The 22,481-nt window shown below is 47.5% G+C and overlaps 1 protein-coding gene across 5 annotated transcripts in view; it reads right to left on the reverse strand.

Moving 5' to 3' along the window:
• CLEC16A (C-type lectin domain containing 16A) overlaps window positions 1-22,481 on the reverse strand; it is a 234,178-nt gene that overhangs the window by 196,645 nt on the left and 15,052 nt on the right. For 3 of the 5 annotated variants that reach the window (XM_027526429.1, XM_027526427.1, XM_027526431.1), the window contains exons 3-7: window positions 16,552-16,685; window positions 6,220-6,368; window positions 2,803-2,908; window positions 1,501-1,506; window positions 1,014-1,137 (exon numbers count right to left, since the gene is read on the reverse strand). In XM_027526429.1, coding sequence (XP_027382230.1) covers window positions 1,014-1,137; window positions 1,501-1,506; window positions 2,803-2,908; window positions 6,220-6,368; window positions 16,552-16,685 — 519 coding nt within the window. The remainder of the gene's footprint in view (window positions 1-1,013; window positions 1,138-1,500; window positions 1,507-2,802; window positions 2,909-6,219; window positions 6,369-16,551; window positions 16,686-22,481) is intronic. The other 2 variants (XM_027526430.1, XM_027526428.1) reach the window with 1 other exon arrangement.

Genomic DNA, 22,481 nt, shown 5'->3' on the forward strand with positions numbered 1-22,481 from the left:
CAAAGTATACAATTTAATGGCTCAGATGGCAAAGAACCTGCCTGCAATGCAGGAGACCTGGGCTTGATCCCTGGGTCGGGAAGACCCCCTGGAGCAGAAAATGGCAACCCACTCCAGTGTTCTTGCCTGGAGAATTCCATGGACAGAGGAGCCTGGTGAGCTACAGTCCACGGGGTCTCAAAGAATCAGACATGACTGAGTGGCTAACACATATTCACAGAGTTTTCCAACCATTATCACAATCAACCTTAGGAGATTTTATCCCCTCACCTCAAAAAAGCCCAGGCAGTCATTTTCCATTTCCGCACCTCACCCCACACACCCCTCCTCCAACCCTATGCTATGCTAAGTCACTTCAGTCGTGTCCAACTCTGTGTGACCCCATTAGACGGTAGCCTACCAGGCTCCCCGTCCCTGGGATTCTCCAGGCAAGAACACTGGAGTGGGCTGCCATTTCCTTCTCCAATGCATGAAAGTGGGAAACCACGGATCTATGGCTTCTATGGATTTGCCTATTCTGGGCATTTCATATAAGGAGAATCACATAACGTGTGGCCCCTTGCATCCTTTCACTAAGCATAACGCTCTCAAGGTTCACCCAGGGTGTCGTGCGTGTCGGGACTTCAGTCCTTTTTACTGCTGAATACTGCTCCCCTGAAGCTGCGTCCCATCCTTCCTGAGATGGGTACCGCACGGTGTTTATCCAATCGCCGGTGGAAGGCCATCTTCATCTTTTCATCAGCTGCCCAGCATCCCTCTACGGGTGCACTCAATTCATTTACCCTGTTCCTCTCTGGGAGGTATCTGAGTGGTTTCCAACTTTCTATTGCTAAGAATAGTGGAAAGCTGGATGGAACTTTTCAGAGTATGGAAGTCCATATTCTGCCTACGCACAGGACGGGGTGGGGGTGGTGTTAAGTTTTGTTCTAGTGTTTGGCTTTTTTCTCAATGAGAACAGAATTCTCCCCAAAGCATTCTGTCCACCTAACAGGCACCTAGGGGTAGTCACTTACTCTTCATCTGTTTGTACACAGTTATCAAGCTCGATCACGTGGCTCCCAATGAACCAGACCAAATTGGAGAAGTAAGGGACGGCTGTTTTGTCTCTGATATAGTGCAGCATGGCCTGGTTATCCACTGAGAAGATTCACAAAAGAAGAGAAAAAAAAAAGTCAAGCTACCAAAAATAACTTGGGGGGAGATTAAAAAAAAAAAAAGCAATGAAAAAGCCCTCTACTATAATCTGACTCTTTTCTGTCTTTCCTGGAAATACTTTAAAACGGTTGCCTTTTTCATAAAACTATGAAGGTAGTTATGTTATTTTATAATTAATAAAATCAATGAATCAGGGTTAAACATTGATAGTGCATGAGGAAACCTACTTATCAGCAGTGCATTTAGCTAGACTACAATGAAAACTACACCATTCTCAAGCAAGTTTCTCATATTTGCATGTAAGGGTAAGTCAAGAAAGCAGAAAACCAGAAGTTATTAACTTACATGACACTGGAATAAGGAACACGGGAATCGTCATTGAAGGAAAGGCAAAAAACAGACAAGAGTTAACAGGGTGAGGAGCTGGGAGGGTGAGACAGTTGCTCAGAGGGGCAGAGAGCTAGGGCAGGAGGCATCTAGACAGAAAGACACAGGTTAGAAGAGAGCAGAGAGCAGGAGGCGGCAGGGCTGGGGCTCAGACGGGGTCAGAGTCCAGAGGCCTGTGGGCTGGCCCGTAACAGGTGAGCGGAGCCAGCAGGCCCAGGGGTGAACGGGGGCGCCGTGGCCCCAGAGCAGCAATCCTCGCTGCCGGTTCACCCCCACCTTGCAGGGCTGCGCACCCGCAATAGCCACATCTTCAAGTCAGAAATCCAGGCTGTGACTCCAGCTCTCTCAAGTTTTAAATAGTGACGACCATATATTTTTTTCAAAAAATATCTAAACCAAGGAAAACCTGTCTGAGAGCTGGATTTGGCCTCCAGGTTATGACCCCCAGATGGGCCCCTGCTCTGAGCCCTAAGAAGGCTCTCCAATCTAAGGCCATCCCAGAACCAGGCTGGAGTGAGTCCCCAAGCAGCGCCTAAACCCCCCTCCCAATTAGGGGTCACCTCCAGTAATAACGTCTTAACTTGGGAAGGCAAAGCATCTGGTCCCTGAGGAAACAGGGTCCCCGCTCCAGGGTGGTGACTACATGAGAAGTAACCCAGGCGTCGTTAGGCAGAGGCCAGCACAACTCTAGGCCAGGAGACTCGTGTCCAGCCAGCCTCTGAGCCCCTGGGGGCGAGAAGCCACAGAACGGCTTTTTCCTGGGGGCAGTGATTTGGGCGTTTGGTACTTTCTGAAAGGAGGAATTTGTTGTTGGGTTTTGCAGCAGGTTGAGAATACAACACTGCCCCCTGCTGTTTGCAACAAGAAATGTGCTTGTACATTACAGATAACGTACCTCCTGGCTGTACTGAAGTGTATTTTACAGGCCAAGGAGCAAATTCAAAGACTCATTTGAGTTTCAAAGACAGCTATGCCTTAAATAATTAACACACGTGCCTCTCTCAGGCCATCACGCCTTCCGTGTGTCAGCACTGTGGGAGACTTTCCCTTGCAGAACTAAGTGCATGGAGAGGCACAGGAATTTACATAAGGGGGTGGCTAAATGGCCTGCGATGACAGCCTTTCACGAGACGGGTAACCCCAGCCATAACAAATGAACTCCCTGTTACCACCACAGAACTGTCTGTACAGACTCATGAGAGCAAGTACCTGTTGTCATGTTAGAAACCCGACAAGGTGCAAGCCCACAGGGGAGCTTACCTTTGTAGACGTTTAAAGTTATGGTTCTTACAGCAATTCTGACCATGCTTTCAGGGTGGTTGAAAAATTTGATGGCTTCTGTATACAGGGCGAAGTCATTAGTGTGCTAAAACACAAGAAGTACCCAAAATGAGTCACACACCCATAAAACATGCCTGCCCCCGCGCCGGGTTTTTGAACCCTATCAGTGAAAGTCGCTCAGTTGTGTCTGACTCTTTGTGATCCCATGGACTATACAGTCCATGGAGTTTTCCAGGCCAGAATACTGGAGTGGATCTTCAAAACCCAGGAATCAAACCCAGGTTCTCCCACATTGCAGGCAGATTTTCTACCAGCTGAGCCACCAGGGAAGCCCAAGAATACTGGAGTGGGTGACCTATTCTTTCTCTAGTGGATTTTCCCGACCCGGGAATCAAACCGGGGTCACCTGCATTGCAGGCAGATGCTTTACCAGCTAAGCCACCAAGGAATCCTACCAGAGACTTCGTAAAAGACACACACACACAGCACCCATGTGAATCTTAAGCCGGTGGTTCATATCCTGTGGGGAGTGTGCGGAGCGGTGGGACGGTGAGACCATGGAAGAAACAGAAGTGGGTCCAGCCAATGCCAGGCCTAGGTTCAGGATCTGTTCCACCACTCTTAGCTGTGTGATAAAGTATATCTAAGCCTCCGTTTCTACATTTGTAAAATGAGGATAATCATTCCCACTTCGTGGTTGCTAAGATTAAATGAGATTATTTCAGGTACAGTGCATACCCTGCTGCCCGATCCCTAAGGAGCACTCGGTGATAATTCAGATGCAGTTATTAGATGCTGCTTCAACTAATAAAAGGCAAGTGCAAAGTCTGACTACATTTAGACCCTCTTTTGCTGCTACTGCTGCTAAGTCGCTTCAGTCGTGTCTGACTGTGTGCGACCCCATACACGGCAGCCCACCAGACTCCTCTGTCCCTGGGATTCTCTAGACAAGAATACTGGAGTGGGTTGCCATTTCCTTCTCCAAGATCCTCTTTTAGCTAATATATATCTCTATTTGGAAACACTAAAAGTGTAAACATTACCGTGGAAGAGAAGTATCTCGGGAATCTTCTGCCATTAAAAAGGGGTTATCAGAACAGATCAAAACCAGAGAACAGATCAAAACTATTCCGAACCAGAGAAGTAGAGCCTTAATTAAGGAAAAGGACACAGGATCTGGGCTGGAGCATGAAATGACGTGCTCTGCTGCCCTCTTCTGGCCAGTGTTTTGCATGGCACCCGACCAGACTGGAGGGCACCCCAGGCAGGAAAGACGGACCAGCGACCTTCAGTGAGGTGACACCTGTCTAATGAGGGCAGCGCGACTTGGAGCACTAGACACAGGTGTACACTAACAGGTGGTAGCTACTGCACCAGCCCATAGAGACAGAAACCACGTCCACCTCAAAGATCAGGCTCCTATACTCTGGGATCAGCTGGATATTCTTCCAGAAGCATCACTACGGCCCCAGAATCCCTGCATGCTGCCCTCCCCGCCCCACTCCCCCCCAGCCACCAGCAGGTACACAGAAGCCCAGCTGCACCTGAGCTGGGGAAGAACCTGCCCCCCCTCTCTGGTCTAAACTTCGCAGGTGGGTTTCTTTCTGCCCAAGATAGCCTCTGGGAGAATGCAAACAGCACCCCTCTGGTCTCTAGACACATTCAATGAGCCCGTACTGGGTTCCAGGCACTGGACCACACAATGTTAATCTTCTAAACCATCCCACACCTCGTGGCTGGGGGCTAGTACTCCTTCCTTTTGTAAAGGGAAGCGCAGCCTTCCCTTGTAAAAGAAACGGACCGTGGCTGTTGAGTTTTAATGAAAGTGTTTTCAGGAACAATATGTGAGCAAGAGGCCAGTTTTTGCCCATTATAAATCTAGACAAAAAAAATCAAAGTGCAGGAGGCTGTTGCCACATCCTACGAAGACAGCTGGGTGGATTTTGCCCAAACTCAGAAGAAATGTCTGGGACCATGGTCTGACTTCAAGCACAGGCTGTGCAGCGTATGTGACCACCGATCAGAGGACACCTGCCGGACAAACAGCATGTGGCTGTGTGGCAGCTGGCCTCCAAGATGGCCCAACGACCCTCACCTCCTAGAGGCACACCCTGTGCCTCCTTCTATGCTGAGTCAGGGCTGGCCTGGGCAGCCTAAAGAAGACAATGGAAGAGACGGTGTGTGGCTTCTGAGGCCCCATCAGGAAAGGCATTACAGCTTGCCTTGATGTCTTGGGATCACTTATTCTATGGGAAGCCAACTGCCACGCCAGGAGGACGCCCGAGCAACTCTCTGGAGGGGACTGTGTAACCGAGGCCTCCCAGCAACAGCCAGCGCTGAATGGTCAGCCATGTGGACGAGCCACCCTGGAAGCAGATCCCCCAACCCTAATCCAGCCTTCGGATGACTGCAGCCTTGTGAGACACGGAGCCAGAACCGTCCTGCCAGGCCATTCCCAACAACAGACACACTGTGAGAGAAATGTGACAGAATTCTGACCAGCAAGGCGGGAAAGGAAGTCTGCTGGGAGGCTTCTGGGAAAGAAGTTTGGGGAAAGTCAGAAGGGGGCACAAGAAAGGACGTGACGTCACCAGGCTTTTCAGCAGTGGCAAGTGAGTGTGGTGTCTGGAGCTTTTGCAGCCATCCTGAGACCATGAGGGGTATAAGCCTGAAGACAGATGCCAGCTCAGCAGAGCAAGACAATGGAAAAGCCTGGGTTGCTCACGAAGTGGTCGAGCCAGAGGATGAGCCAGTCCCAGGAAAGTCAGCATCTGTACTTTTTGGAATGTGAGATTTAGTGACCTGATCGCTCAAGCTCCTCTTAATTGTAAGAACAATGGCAACTCATTTATTTAAATTGTTAGTAATTCTCCCAAAGAATACCAGAGTAAGGAATGACAAGGGCTACAGTTTTAGGGAGTCAGGTACATACTAGTTGTTTTGAAGACATCATCTCATTTAATTCAACCCCTGGAAAACCCTTCAAGGTAGAAACTATCATCACCATTTCTCAGATGAAGAAATTGAGGCTCAGAGGACTAAGACTCCTTTAAGGTCACATAGCAGGCAAGTGGCAAAGCTGGGTTTGACTGGAGTCATCACTGTTTTGCCAACAGAGGAACACATCCCAAGTTAATTTCTGGGCACTTCTCCCTACCAAGAGTATCATGCTCTCAGGTAGCACAAATTGAATTTTACATTAAAAACAGAAAAGGTAACTTGTTCAATTGAAAAAAAAAAAAACACGCCAAGGTCAAACAGTGTTGCTATGAAATAGTGAATCAGGAAATGGTGAATGCAAATGTGCTTTGTAAACAGACACAAGGTCACCCAAACCAAAGGCGCTGCTTGAACTGGCCAGCTTCCAAACAAACATGCCTCTGTGCAGCTACTTACCTCATTGTAAAAGAAATGGACCGTGTGGTTGTTGAGTTTTAATGAAAGCGTTTTCAGGAACGATATGTAATATGCCATAATCTCCTCATCAGAAAAATCGAACTTGTGGACAATGATAGAATTTACATAGTTATTAGAGAGCAAATAATCTAGAGGGAGAAAAAAAAGAAAAGGAAAAAGATTAATTAATTCACGCTGGAGGAAAGACAAGCAGAGAAAAGTCCAGGAACAAGCAGATGACCACGTGAAGGGGCTTGAACCAGTCAGGCTGACAGGGAGCAGCTTAACCTTTAACCAGCACAGAACTCAGCCACCATGCGTAGTCACTACAAAGTTCAAGAGCGAGGCCCCAGAAAGCCCAGGACACGGCTGCCTCCCACACCAGACACAAGAATCCTCGAACATTTCCCTCCGTTGCTAGCAAAGTTCAGTGAGAGAGCCGGTGGCAGGGCAAACCAGGTGGTATGTGGGCAGTTTCACAAACCACCCACAGACGAGGGTCAGCTGCACCATGTCTTATGAAAGATGGCCCCATTTTGCCATCAAAAGTCACATTGTCACCCTTGAGTGCCACAGAAGGCTCCGCATGGCAACATGATTTATAGAGGCCCCTGGAGGCTCAGCCTCCACGACCGGGCCAGCAGCAGGCGGACTGCTTTGCGTCATCACTCACCACGATGGTGAACCTGCAGAGTAGGCCTGTTTGCCCTGTTTTGCAGGTGAGTAAAAACACTAAGGTTAATTAATCTGCCCAAGGACAGAGAGACAGTAAGTCAGGAATGGAATCCAAACTTCAGTTCACTGTCCTGTGTTAATACCATGCCCTCATGGCGGCCAGGGGCTTCCCTGGTGGCTCAGCTGGTAAAGAATCCACCTGCAATGCAGAAGACCCCAGTTTGATTCCTGGGTCGGGAAGACCCGCTAGAAAAGGGATAGGCTACCCACTCCAGTATTCTTGAGCTTCCCTGGTGGCTCACCTGGTAAAGAATCTGCCTGCAACATAGGAAATCTGGGTTCAATCCTGGGTTGGGAAGATTCCCTGGAGAAGCAAAAGGCTACCCACTCCAGTATTCTGGCCTGGAGAATTCCATGGACTGTATAGTCAATGGGGTTGCAAAGAGTCGGACATGACTGGGTGACTTTCATTTCACATGGGGGCCAAGGAGGAAAACTGGATAACGAGGCCCTGGGGGCACTGGATCCACAAGGGAGTGGCCATCCTGCTAAGCTCCCAGGCCCTGCTGGGAGACAGCTTCCCGTGGTGAGAGCTTCCAGCCGTGCAAAGGAAGCTAGAAAATACAGATCTTAATGCTGTTACCTTTGAAGTTGAAATGTCAGCCACTAGATCCACTAGTTGTGGAAGCTGTGCTTGCCAGTGAAAACAGTCTACAGAACCCCTACCACTCATGGGCCTGCAGTCTGCAGTCTCGGCCTTGGGCCCTGGCCAGACAAGTTGTCCTCTGAGTCCTCACCAGACACCCTGCGAAGCTAGTGCTGCCGTGCCCACCATCGGCCCTTCCGTTCTGGCTACCTCCCCACAGATGGGTAAAGGCCAGACATGACCCACACCAGCATACGGGCAGACCCACACCAGCATGCGGGCAGACTCAGCAAGGCAGGAGAGCGGGGTGGCACCTCTCTACCTCTGGTTGTGGGACCAGCAACACGGCCTCCCTGGAGCTTATCAAGACTTGCGGAGTCTTGGGCCCGGCCCTGACCACCTACTCAGATCTCTGGGTGGGCCCAGTGCTCCGTGTGTTGAGAAGGCCCGCTAGGCTTCCCCGTTATGCTCCCACCTCAGAGGCACTGGCTTCAAAGGTAAACTTGGACCCACACTGCCTGAGTGGCTTCCCAACTGGGTGACCTTGGGCAGGACATGTACGCTCCTCACTCCCCAGCTTTCCCATCTGAGAGCAGGAATTAATGAGACCTTCCTCACGTGAGGAAGCAGGTAAAACAGGAAAAGCTCTGAGGACCCGGAGGAGCACAGAGGCACCCCCTACGCAGGAGCTGCCAGGCTTCACCTCCGCACTCTGGCTCGGAGACTCTGAACCTCCACCCCCAGTCCACCAGTCGCCACAACTGCTGTTCTTGGGGGAAAACAGAAAGAAAAAACAGAAAGCTGTTTGGTGCCAAAGAGGTACCTAACTTAGGCCAATCAGAGATTTACTGAAAAGGTTGGAACTACCAAACACACCAAGAAGAGTCACCCGGAAGCACAGGATGAGAGAGGGGTCTCAGCAAGGGCACTCTGCCAGGGTCGCCTCAGAACGGTCTCCGAGGCGCTGCAGGCAGGACACCAGTCTGTAGTTTCCAAAATCTCAGTGATAACAATTCTTGAGGTAAGTCTTATGGCTCGCTCTAAGAGAAAAGGCAGTGGGGTCCTAAGAATTTTAACACATTTAAAAATGAGGAAAATTCCGCGGACAGAGAAGTCTGGCCGCACTACAGTCCACGGCGTCACAGAGTCGGACGTGACTGAAGCACCTGAAGCATGAAAATGAGGTTACCACACAAAACACACGTACTGAGCCTCTCCAGTCGTGTCCAAGCCTTTGTGACCCTGTGGACGGTAACCCGCCAAGTTCTTCTGTCCATGGGATTCTCCAGGCAAGAACATGGGAGTGGGTTGCCGTGCCCGCCTCCAGGGGATCTTTCCGAGCCAGAGATGGAACCCGTATCTCCTGCGCCTCCTGCATTGACAGGCGGATTCTTTACCACTAGTGCCACCTGGGAAGCCCCAAATCTGCAGGATGCAGCAGAAGCAGTTCTAAGAAGGAAGTTTAAAGTGATACAAGTCCAAGTCCAAGTCACTCAGTCGTGTCCGACGCTTTGCGACCCCATGGACTACACAGTCCATGGGATTCTCCAGGCCAGAACAGTGGAGTGGGTAGCCACTCCCTTCTCTAGGGGATCTATCCAACCCAGGGACGGAACCCAGGTCTCCTGCATTGCAGGTGGATTCTTCACCAGCTGAGCCACAGAGGAAGCCCATATGGGCCTTCCTCAAAAAAAGAAAATCTCAAGAAAAACAACCTAAGCTACCATCTAAAAGAAATAGAAAAAGAAGAACAAACAAAACCTAAAGTCAGAAGGAAAGAAATAGTGAAAATCAGAGGGGAAATAAATAAAATTAAGAAAACAATTTAAAAAATCTATAAAACCAAGAGCTAGTGTTTTGAAAGGATAAACAAAATCAACAAACCTCTGGCCAGGCTCCCCAGGAAGAAAAGACACAGAACCCAAATAAACAAAATAAGAAATGAAAAAAAAGAAATAACAACTGATACTGCAGAAACACAAAAAGAAAAAAAATCACAAGAGTATACTCTAAAGGGTCATATGCCAACCAAATGGACAACCTAGAAGAAATGGACAAGTTTCTAGAAACATACAGCCCTCCACAACTGAGGAGCTGTTTCAAAAAGGAGCTTCTTTCAAAATGAAATAGATAATTTGAACAGACTAGATACTAGAAGGGAAATAGAATCTGTAATTCAAAAAAAGAAAAAACTCCCTTCAAACAAAAGTCCAGGACCAGAACCAGATGGCTTCACTGGGGAATTCTACCAAACATAAAAAGGACTTACAGTGACCCTTCTCAAACTCTTTCAGGACTTCCCTGGTGATCCAGCGGGTAAGAACCCGCCTGCCAATGCAGGCGACACCAGTTTGATCCCTGCTCTGGGAAGATTCCACGTGCCACAGGGCAACTGAGCCCGTGCGTCACAGCTACTGAAGCCTGCGTGTGCTACAGCCTCTGCGGCAAGAGACACCAACGCAATCAGAAGGCTGCGCTCCGCAGTTAGCGAAAGCCCAAGCACAACCACCAAGACCCAGCACAGCCAGCAGTAAATAAATTAATTAATTTTTAAAACTCAACTCTTCCAAAAGACTGTAGAGGAGAGAACACTTCCAAAGTCCTTCTATGAGCCACCAAGACCCTGATACCAAGACCAAAGATACTACTAAAAAGGAAAATTACAGGCCAGTATCTTTGATGAATATAGATGCAAAAATTTTGAACAAAATATTAGCAAACCATATCCAACAACAGATAAAAAAGATCATACACACACCATGATCGAGTTGCATCCATCCTAGGGTCACAAGGTTCAATGACGCAAATCAATCAGTGTGATATACCACATAAACAAAAGGAAAGACAAAAGTCACATGATCATCTCAATAGATACGGAAAAAGCATTTGATAAAATTCAACATTCATTCATGATAAAAATTTTCATCAAAGTGGGTCTAGAGGGAACATATCTCAACATAATAAAAGTCATTTATGACAAGCCAACATGATACTCAATGATGAAAATCTGCAAGCCTTCCCACTAAATTATGTAACAAGACAATGATGCCCACTCTTACCACTTTTATTCAACATAGTATTGGAAGTCTTAGTCATAAAAATCAGACAAGAAAAAGAAATAAAAGGCATCCAAATTGGAAAATGGAAGGACGGAGGTAAAATTGTCATTACATGCAGATGACATGATATTCTATATAGAAAACCCTAAAGGTGGTGCCAGTGGGAAAGAATTCAGCTACCAATGTAGGAGACACAAGAGACGTGGGTTCGATCCCTGGGTTGGGAAGATCCCTTGGAGTAGGAAATGACAACCCACTCCAGTACTCCTGCCTGGAAAATTCCATGGACAGAGGAACCTGAAGGCCTACAGTCCATATGGTTGCAAAGGGTCGGACATGACTAAGCACACACGCACACAAAGATTCCACAGGAAAACTATTAGGACTGAAAAATGAACTCAAGAAGGCGGCAGGATGTAAGGTTAACACACAGGAATCTGTCACGTTTCTTTACACTGACAACGAAATAGCATAGAGTTAGAAGAAAAAAGATAATCCCTTTTAAAATCATGTCAAAAAAAAAAAAAAATACCTAGGAATAAACCCGATCAAGGAGGCGAAAGATACACACTGAAAAGTAAAAAATATTGAGAAAGGAAACTGAAGATGCTTTAAAGAAACGGGAAGATATCCCATGCTCATGGATTAGAAGAATTAGGATAGTTAAAATGGCCATACTACCCAAAGCGATCTATAGATTTAATGTGATCCCTATCAAATTACCCATGACATCTTTCACAGAAGTAGAAAAAATAATCCTAAAATTTATATGAAAGACCCAGAACTGCCACAGTAATCCTGAGGGAAAAGAACAAAGTTAGAGGCATAACCCTCCCAGATTTCAGACAATACTACAAAGTCACAGTCATCAAAGCAGTGTGGTATTGGCACAAAAACAGACAGATTTATGGACCAGAATAGAGGTCCCAGAAGTAAACTCTCACACCTACAATCGATTAATCTTCAACAAAGGAGGCAAGAATATACAATCACAAAAAGGCAGTCTCTTCAGCAAGCGGTGTTCAAAAGCGAGAGACCCACATGTAACTAAATGACGTGAGAACATACCCTTTTACCATACACAAAAAGAAATTCAAAAATGGCTTAAAGACTTAAATTCATGACATCAGAAAACTCCTAGAAGAGAACAGAGGCAAAACATTCTCTGACACAAATCGTACCAATGTTTTCTTGGTCAGTCTCCGAAAGCAATAGAAATAAAAACAAAAATAAACAAATGGGACCCAATCAAATTTATAAGCTTTTACACAGCAAAGGAATCCATAAACAAAACGAAAAGACAAACTACAGAATGGGAGAAAATATTTGCAAATGATGTGACCAAGAAGGTTTAATTTCCAAAATATACAAACAGTTCACATAGCTCAATATCAACAAAAACAAACAACTCAATCAAAAAATGGGGAGAGAAGACCTAAACAGACATCTCTCCAAAGAAGACATACAGATGGCCAACAGTCACAAGAAAAGATGCTCAACATCGCTAATTATTAGAGAAATGAAAATCAAAACTACAATGAGTTGATCACCTCATTCTGGTCAGAGGTGATATCATATCACCTCATTCTGGTCAAAATGGCAATCACCAAAAAGTCTACAAATAATCAATGCTGGAGAGGGTGTGGAGAAAAGGGAACCCTCCTGCACTGTTGGTGGGAATGCAAACTGGTGCAGCCATGATGCAGAACACGATGGCGGTTCCTTAACAAACTAAAAATAGAACTAGAATATGACCCATCAACTCCACCCCTGGTCATATATCCAGAAAAGATGAAAACTCTAGTTCGAAAAGACATGCGCACCCCAGTGCTCAGAGCAGTACTATTTATAATAGCCAAGACATGGAAGCAATCCAGGTGTCCATCAACAGATGAATGGATAAAGATGATGTCACACACACACACAGAGGGATATTAGCCCCCCAAAAAATGAAATACTACCATTCACAGCAACAAGGACGGACCTAGAGATTTTCACACCAAGTGAAGTAAGTCAGACAAAGACAAATATACTGTGATATCACTTTTATGTGGAATCTTAAAAAAAATGATACAAAGGAACTTATTACAAAATAGAAACAAACTCACGGACAACAAACTTCTGGTTGCCAAAGGGTAAACGCAGGGCAGGGGTAAACTTGAAATTTGAGATCAACAGATATACACGGCTATATATAAACATATATTTATTTTATACTACATATATTTTATGTTATGTATAATATTTTATACTATATAAATATATATTTTATACTATATATATTCTGCTAAGTTGCTTCAGTCGTGTCCGACTCTTTGTGACCCCATGGACTGTAGCCCACCAGGCTCCTCTGTCCAGCAGATTCTCCAGACAAGAACACTGGAGTGGGTTGCCACACCCTCCTCCAGGGGATCTTCCCAACCCAGGGATCAAACCCAGGTCTCCCTCACTGCAGGCATATTCTTTACTGTCTGACACCAGGGTTGCCTATAATATACTAGTATCACTACGTATAAAATAAATAACAAAGACCTACTGTATAGCACAGGGAACTATATTCAATAGCTTATAAAAAAATGAGGTTACATATACCACAAATCTAAGTGTATAGCTTGATATATGTGGCAGTGTATATATTTATGAATTTTAAGTACTTGTACTTATGTGTGTATATATACTTGTGTGTACGTATATATATGCATATATATGTACACATACACACACCTCTCACACATTTTAGGTGTCCAGCGCGATGAATTTTTGCAAATAAATGCAACAGGTAAGCACCACCTTGATCAGATAGTGCATTTCCAGCTCCTGAAAGACACTCACACCCCTGCTCCATCCGTTCCCTGTCCCCAAGACAGCCCCTCAGCCTAACTTCCAGCACCGCAGACTCGTTCTGCCTGATCCTGAGCTCCGTGTATGTGGACTCACATGGGAAGCCCCCGCCTAGTGTGTGGCCTCTCACCACGGCCCAGTTACCCACGTCTCTTCCTTTGTCTCCTTCTGGCTATACAGTATCCTGTTCTTGGAACAGTCCACGACCTACCCACCCAGAATCCACACTTGCAACGAGCAGCCAGTAAGGCTGCTTCACTCTACTGTCTGGCCGGCTGTGGTCAGCGGGGGCCGAATGGGCCGGCAGGAGAAGGGATGTCGGCCCTGCTGTGACTGCTGAGTGGTTCCCAGGCCGCTAGAGACACAGACGCCTGTGCTGGCCGCTGGGGGTGAGCGGCCTCCAGCCTCCCGGCTGCACCCCGAGCTGGAAGAGCCCCGTGCTCCCATGACTCCCCCGCGGGACTTTTCTGGGCCTCCAGACCGGACTCCGTGGGTGGCGGGGCCACGGTGGGGGCGGTGCAGGCGCCTCTATTATTCGACTGGGATTTTTCTACTATGCCCTCTCTGTGTGGCCGGCTTTCTGTGGTATGCTTTTATAATAAACCCAGGAGTCTCTAAGTAATCTCAGTCTCTCGGGCCTGCTGTCACTTAGGTCACCAAACCCCACAGGCAACAGGTGTACCCGTGAAATGGCTGCCTGTAATAACGAAAACCCGGAAACCACCTAAATGCCCGCGGTCACGTTAAGTAAGTTATGGCCCAGAAAGAGGCGGCTCTTAAACCAAACAAGGCTGGGATGCATGAATGGACAACATGAAAATCTAAGATACGCTAGTTAAGTTCGGAAAAAAAAAATGAAGCAGACAGCAAAACGATAGAGGTTAACACTGAGCTGTTGGGGTGAAATTCTCCAGAACTTCTGCTTTCTATAGCTTTTTCATTGGACTTTTTGTTGTTTTACAATGGAGACATTTTCTTCCTATAATCAGAAAATTAAAAGCAAAAGTCACCCATCCTTCTCACTCCCATACATCCAAATTCTATAAAAACAGTACTTTTTGCTGCCTTGGTGGGGCTTATGAAAGTGCTCTGATGAATTCCCTGCAGGGCCAGCACCATCTGCCTGGGTTTTCTTACAGCACAATACACTTTTTAGCCCTGAGGCAAGAGAGGCCGTATGATCCAGAAAGCCCAGAATTTTCTATCGCCCCCAACCCCCTCTTCAATCCTGTAGCCCTGAGGTCAGCTGGGTCACCAGAGAACAGCCACTTGGGGGAACACTGGCTTTAAGGATAAAACCAGCTTTAATTGGAAACTTCCAGCTGCCAGACCCCACGCTACGCTGCGCACACCCGCTCTCACGCTTATCCTCAAGCCACTGCAATCTGCAGGTACTCGGATTGTCTCCACTTCAGAGAGGCAGAAACTGCCGCTTGGCGGGTCAACATCCTGGAATAGGCGTGGGGCGTATGTTGGCAGTACCAGGCCTGGGACTTGCTTGGCTCTCAGTCCATGATTTGCAATACGGAGCTGGGCCTTCCCCTCTCGGAGTTTTCAGAAACTGCCCGCAATTCACATCCAGCGTAACCAAAGCTGTTAACAGGGAAACCACTCAGGGAGAGTGAGTCAAATCGCATTTGCCAATTCACAATGGGGGAAGCCTCAGGAGTCTCCTGGGACAGTAGTGCCATCTAGTGGCCACTTCCTGGGACAGCAGCACCATCCAGTGGCCGCATCCCAGGACAGCAGCGCCATCTAGTGGCCATCAGCCAGAAGCTCTTTCCTCCCCTGCCTCCTCCCTCCTCAGGGGAAATGCCGCCATTCTCTTTTACTGGAAGCTTTTCTCAATCCTGTCTTGGGGGCCAAGAGCCTGCCTGTGACACAGGCATCCCATCACTTGTCTTCTCTTCCCTGCTTCCAGCAGGCAGGCCCTGAGGCTTGGTGCAGTTATCTTGGAATAAAAAAGCTTTTGATCAAGCACGGAGGATTAGGAGCCAAATCAGGGTTTCACACCCTGGGCACTGTTGACATTTTGGGCTAACTACTCCTTTATTGCGGGGGGCTGTCCTGCATGTTGTAGGATTTTAACAGCATCACTGACCTCTACCCAGAGGCCAGTAGCACAGCTCCCCAGGAATGTCTCCAGACACTGACAAATGTTCATTGGGAGTACAGTCACCCCCAGTTGATGACCACTGAGTTAATCTGCCTGGGCTGAAACCCATTCTGGATTCCGGCCTTGCTAGAGCTGTGACCTGGGGCCAGAGAGTCAAACTCTCTGAGCATTAAACGAGGGCACTCAGCACCTGCCTCGCAGCGTGGCTGTTTCAGATCACGAGCCCGGGGCTCAGCAAGGGCAGGGAGAGGCTCCGAGTCACCCTCACCAGTGCGGCAGTGGAGCTGAAGCAGGCAGGGCAGGGGCCAAAGCCACGCCCTGGCCACGTTCTTCCCCATCCTGCTGCTTCCAATGCTTATTCTGTTGGCTGTCTACTCAGTGACCCAAGCTCTTTAATAACAGGTTATAAAGAAGACACGCAAATGCCCTCAGAACCACCCAGCAGAGGGGAGCCCTCTCTCAGCCCTGCACAGCACCCTACCATGCAGGGATTAAAAATGGCACTAGGGCCTGAACTGTGTGCCCCCAAAACTCATGTGCTGAAACCCTAACCCCCAAAGGAACTGCATCTGGAGACAGAGGCTTTCAGGAGGTAATTAAAGGTCACATGAGGTCAGAGGGTGGGGCCCTGATCCAAGACTAGTGTCTTTACAAGAAAAGGAAGAGACATCAGAATCCTCTCTCCACGTGCACAGAGGAGAGACCATGTGAGGACATAAAGAGAGTGAGGCTCTGCAAACCAGGAAGACAGGCCTCCCCAGAAGTCAGCCCCGGCGCCGCCATGATCGTGGACTGCCAGGGCGAGCACTGTGAGAAACGCATTTCTGTCGTCTGAGCCGCCCAGCCTGGGGCACGCGGTCTGGCAGCCCAAGCACACCAAGACACACGGTGAGCACAGACATTCTCAAAGCAACACGAAAACCATGGCACACGACATGTAGCGACACCCAGCTACCTGACCCTGGTGTGGAGGCCAGGGTCAGGACTGTCCTTACAAAGTGAGGTCTCGTGGCTGATGTTCTCAAAGAGGATGTTTAGGGTCTGCAGCAGCTGAACGCACACGTAGCGGCCCGACTTCTGCCGCAGGATGTTCAAGAAGAAAACGAACATGTTCTTCTCCAGGAAGAAGCTGCGGAGAGAAGGGGACAGCGTCAGTGGTCTTCCACTCGTAGAAATGCGCGTCATCCTCTGGTTACACACCCAGCACACGTGGCGGAGCAGCCAGGCCACACCACACGCATGGGCTTGGCTTCCAAGACACCCAGTTCCCACGACGCTGTATTCCACTCAGAGAAATGCAACCTTTCAGACTCTCTTCCTGGAATGTGGGAACAGTGCTGATTCTGGGAAGTGGTGAACTTCCAGATTTCGGACAGAGGGGGAAAGGTCTTTCCCAACTAAATGATGACACAGTGATCTATCTACGCTTCTAAAACCAACACGCAGCCGTTTTCCATCCACATTTTACAAACTTAGTTTTCCCCACTAAGTCTCCTTCCTTAGCCTTCATAGCTCTGAGTGCTCACCAGCAACCTAGGAACCAGAGTAATTCCCCGCAAAGGGGCACGAGGGTGCTGAATAGTCAAAGAGTTTGGGTGGTTTCTCAGCTGGCAAGTTGGTCATTTCCACATCTAGGGAATGAGAACTGCAAGGAAAGAGAAAGTGCTGATGCGGTCATGGGACACCAGCCAGCCCCCAGGCCTTTCTCTTCCTGCACAGACTATTTGCCTGCATGCAGGCTGGGGGCACTGACTTTGGGGGGCACACAATGGCTCTTTTAATCTTGAAATGGAGATCCCCTAATGCCTTTCTTTAAAGGAAGAAAATGTTTTTAGTTATGTTCTCCATATTCAAGCTAAGGGGCTTCCCTGGTGCCTCACTGGTAAAGAATCTTCTTGCCAATGCAGGAGACGCAGGTTCAATCCCTGGGTCAGGAAGATACCTTGGAGAAGGAAATGGCTACCCATCCCAGTATGCCTGTCTGGAAAATCCCATGGACAGATGGGCCTGGTGGGCTACAATCCATGGCGTTACAAAGAGTCAGGCCTGACTTAGTGACTAAACAACAACAATTCAAGCTGAGACCAGGTCACCTCTCATCTAGGACGCTCAGGACATCCTAGCCATCTCGTGGATCTGCTGTTGGCTCAGTCTTGGGGCCTCTCTCTTCCTGCCGCCATCAGCTCCCTGCTGGTAGGACCATGGCCTGGCACTGGCTCGGGCCTGCAGACCTTCTGTCTGAACGGGCAGATGAATCAATAAATCTGACCTTAGAGGGACCCTAAATTCTTTCCCAAGGGAGTCTGTGTGCCAACAAATGCCATCCACAATGACCCCCAGAATATTTCTATCATTTGACGAGTCGTGTCTTCCTTTGCTTCAGGTTGTATAAAGCAGTGACTGCCAAGTGTCACCCAATAAGTTCACTGCAGCCCGATGACCAGCTTGGGAACTTGTCAACATGCCTGTACCTAGATCTTGTCCAGGGGTAGATTCCATATGTCTAGTGTGAAATTTGGGTGCCTGGATTTTTACAACCCCCTAGAGGCGTGAGGGGATCCTTGGGAAAGTGGCTAATTCTAGGGCTGGGGCAGGGAACATGCCAGGTGAGCCTGGAGCACCACAGGGGACCAGAAAGTAAGGACGTGCTCCAAAATCCAAAAGGACGGGGGTGTGTCACAGGGACACAGGAAGTGACCTGAAAGAGCCCCCAATGCTCAAAGCCGGAACAACGCCAGCACAAAATAAATCACAGAGCGCTGGGTTATCATCCAGAGTACAAAATAAACACCCACGAGTCCAATCTTGCAGATACTGTTTTTTTACAAATTGAAACCTTTTGTTGAGCAAGTGTGTTGGCGCCATTTTCCCAACAGCATTATTTCTTATACGTATGCTGATTTTGCAGACACAAGGCCACTGCACCCTTGACAGACTACAGAATGTTGCTGCTAAGTCGCCTCAGTCGTGTCCGACTCTGTGCGACCCCATAGACGGCAGCCCACCAGGCTCCCCCGTCCCTGGGATTCTCCAGGCAAGAACACTGGAGTGGGTTGCCATTTCCTTCTCCAATGCTTGAAAGTGAAAAGTGAAAGTGAAGTCACCCAGTCGTGTCCAACTCTTAGCGATCCCATGGACTGCAGCCCACCAGGCTCCCCCGTCCCTGGGATTCTCCAGGCAAGAACACTGGAGTGGGGTGCCATTTCCTCCTCCAATGCATGAAAGTGAAAAGTCAAAGTGAAGTTGCTCAGTCGTGCCCGACTCTTAGTGACCCCATGGACTGCAGCCCACCAGGCTCCTCCGTCCATGGGATTTTCCAGGCAAGAGTACTGGAGTGGGGTGCCATTGCCTTCTCCGACAGAATAGTGTGACCATAACTTATATGCACTGGGACTACCAAAAAAAATTCACGTGACTCGCTTATACTGTACTGTTCACCTTGCTGAGGTGGCCTGGAACCAAACCTGCAAAATCGCCAAGAGATGTATATAAATAAATGACTGGGTAGATTAATAAATGAGGAGAGGAGACAAATCTGCTATGCAGAAGAATTCCAACTATCATCTGTAGATTCGTCCTCCTTCAAGAAGGTGGAGCTTAATTCCCACACCCCAGGAAGCTGGACTTAGTGACTCACTTTGGAGACCAGTATAGGGGAGGAGGAAAGAGTAACCTTGGGGTAGAAAACCCTGGCAGATATCAGCTGCACCAAGTGATCCGGTTAACCCACCAGGGACCATGTGGCTGTCAGGAACAATGACATTCCTCGAGGGGAAGGGCACTTCCCCAGGAAGCAGTCGTCCCCAAAACTTCCAGGCTGGTCAGGAGAGAAACAGCAAAGAAACCCAGACTGGGGGACACTCTACAAGACAGCTGGCCAGTCCTTCTCAAGACTATCAAGGTCATAAACAAGAGAAAACTGAACAATTGTCACAGACCACAGGACACCGGGGAGACATAACCACCAAGTGCATTGTGGCACCTGGATTAGGATCCCAGAGCAGAAAGAGGGTGTTAATGGAAAAACTGGTAGATTCCAAATCAAGTCTGGAGTTGACGTAATAGTGGTGTTTTGACAAATGATGTTAACAGGGGAACAGGGTGAGGGGTAAATGGAAGCCTTCTGTGTAATCTAAAATCTACAATTATCCAGAAACTTTAAAATGGACTAAAAACAAATTCTCCTGGGGCCTCTGCAGGGCAGTGATTTAAGAATAACTGGGCCTCTGAGAGCTCGGCAGTTTCTCTAAGATGACAAGTGGACTAAAAAAATCCATTCTAGTACAGGTGACTCTCTGTTCGTTTCTAAGGCAAACCATTCAGTATCACAGTAATCCAAGTCTATGCCCCAATCACAACTGCCGAAGATGCTGAACAGTTCTATGAGGACCTACAAGACCTTCAAGAACACCAGAAAAAGATGTTCTTTTCATCACAGGGGACTGGAATGCAAAAGCAGGAAGTCAAGAGACACCTTGCAAGTTTGGCCTTGGAGTGCAAAATGAAGCAGGGCAAAGGCTAACAGAGTTTTGCCAACAGAACGCCCTGGTCACAGAAAACACCCTCTTTCAACAACACAAGAGACAACTCTACACATGGATGTCACCAGATGGTCAATACCGAAATCAGATGAATTATATTCTTTGCAGTGGAAAATGGAGAAGCTCTATACAGTCAGCAAAAACAAGACCTGGAGCTGACTGTCGTACAGATCATGAACTCCTTACTGCCAATACAGATCATGAACTACTTATTGAAGAAAGTAGGGAAAACCACTAGACCATTCACGTATGACCTAAATTAAATTCCTTACAATTATACAGTGGAAGAGAAGGCAATGGCACCCCACTCCAGGACTCTTGCCTGGAAAATCCCATGGACGGAGGAGACTGGTAGGCTGCAGTCCATGGGGTCGCTAAGAGTCGGACACAACTGAGCAACTTCACTTTCACTTTTCACTTTCATGCATTGGAGGAGGAAATGGCAACCCACTCCAGTGTTCTTGCCTGGAGAATCCCAGGGACAGGGGAGCCTGGTGGGCTGCCGTCTCTGGGGTCACACAGAGTCGGACACGACTGAAGTGACTTAGCAGTAGCAGTGACAAATAGATTCAAAGGATTAGTCTGATAAGAGTGCCTGAAGAACTATGGACAGAGATTCGTGTACAGGTGGTGATCAAAACCATCCCCAAGAAAAAGAAATGCAAAAAGGCAAAATGGTTGTCTGAGGAGTCCTTACAAATAGCTATGAAAAGAAGAGAAGTGAAAGGCAAAGGAGAAAAGGGAAGATATGCCCATTTGAATGCAGAGTTCCAAAGAACAGCAAGGAGAGATGAGAAACCCTTCCTAAGTGATCAATGCAAAGAAATAGAAGGAAACAATAGAATGGGAAAGACTAGAGATCTCTTCAAGAAAATTAGAGATACCAAGGGAACATTTCATGCAAAGATGGGCTCGATAAAGGACAGAATATGGACCTAACAGAAGTAGAAGATATTAAGAAGAGGTGGCAAGAATACACAGAAGAACTATACAAAAAAGATCTTAATGACCCAGATAACCATGATGGTATGATCACTCACCTAGAGCAGACATCCTAGAGTGCAAAGTCAAATGGGCATTAGGAAGCATCACTACGAACAAAGCTACTGGAGGTGATGGAATTCCAGCTGAGCTATTTGAAATCCTAAAAGATGATGCTGTGAAAGTGTTGCACTTACTATGCCAGCAAATTTGGAAAACTCAGCAATGGCCACAGGACTGGAAAAAGTCAGTTTTCATTCCAATCTCAAAGAAAGGCAATGCCAAAGAATGCTCAAACTACTGCACAATTGCACTCATCCCATATGCTAGTAAAGTAATGTTCAAAATTCTCTGAGCCAGGCTTCAGCAGTACATGAACCAAGAAGTTCCAGGTATTCAATCTGGATTTAGAAAAGGCAGAGGAACCAGCAATCAAATTGCCAACATCCAATGGATCACAGAAAAAGCAAGTGAATTCCAGAAAAACACCTGCTTCTGCTTTACTGACTACACTAAAGCCTTTGACTGAGTGGATCACAACAAACTGGAAAATTCTTAAACAGATGGGAATACCAGACCACCTTACCTGCTTCCTGAGAAATCTGCATGCAGGTCAAGAAGCAACAGTTAGAACTGGTCATGGAATAATGGACTGGTTCAAAATTGGGAAAGGGGTACATCAAGGCTGTATACTGTCACCCGGCTTACTTAACTTATATGCAGAGTACACCATGCACATCAATAACCTCAGATATGCAGATGACACCACCCTCATGGCAGAAAGCAGAGAGAAACTAAAGAGCATCTTGACGAAAGTGAAAGAGGAGAGGGAAAAAGCTGGCTTAAAACTCAACATTCAGAAAACGAAGATCATGGCATCTGGTCCCATCACTTCATGGCAAATAAATGGGGAAACCATGAAAACAGTAAGAAACTTTATTTTCTTGGGCTCCAAAATCACTGCAGATGGTAATTGGCAGCAATGAAATTAAAAGACGCTTGCTCCTTGGAAGAAAAGTTATGACTAACCTAGACAGCATATTCAAAAGCAGAGACATGGCTTTGCTGACAAAGGTCCGTCTAGTCAAGGCTATGGTTTTTTGAGTAGTTGTGTATGGATGTGAGAATTGAACCATAAAGAAAGCTGAGCGCCAAAGAAGTGATGCTTTTGAACTGTGGTGTTGGAGGAAACTCTTGCGAGTCCCTTGGACAGCAAGGAGATCCAATCAGTCCATCCTAAAGGAGATCAGTCCTGAATATCCATTGGAAGGACTGACGCTGAGGCTGGATACTCCAGTACTCTGGCCACCTGATGTGAAGAACTGACTCACTAGAAAAGACCCTGATGCTGGGAAAGATTGAAGGCGGGAGGAGAAGGGGATGACAGAGGATGAGATGGTTGG

The sequence above is a fragment of the Bos indicus x Bos taurus genome, chromosome 25 (assembly GCF_003369695.1).
Source record: "Bos indicus x Bos taurus breed Angus x Brahman F1 hybrid chromosome 25, Bos_hybrid_MaternalHap_v2.0, whole genome shotgun sequence".
NCBI classification, from domain to species: Eukaryota; Metazoa; Chordata; class Mammalia; order Artiodactyla; family Bovidae; genus Bos; species Bos indicus x Bos taurus.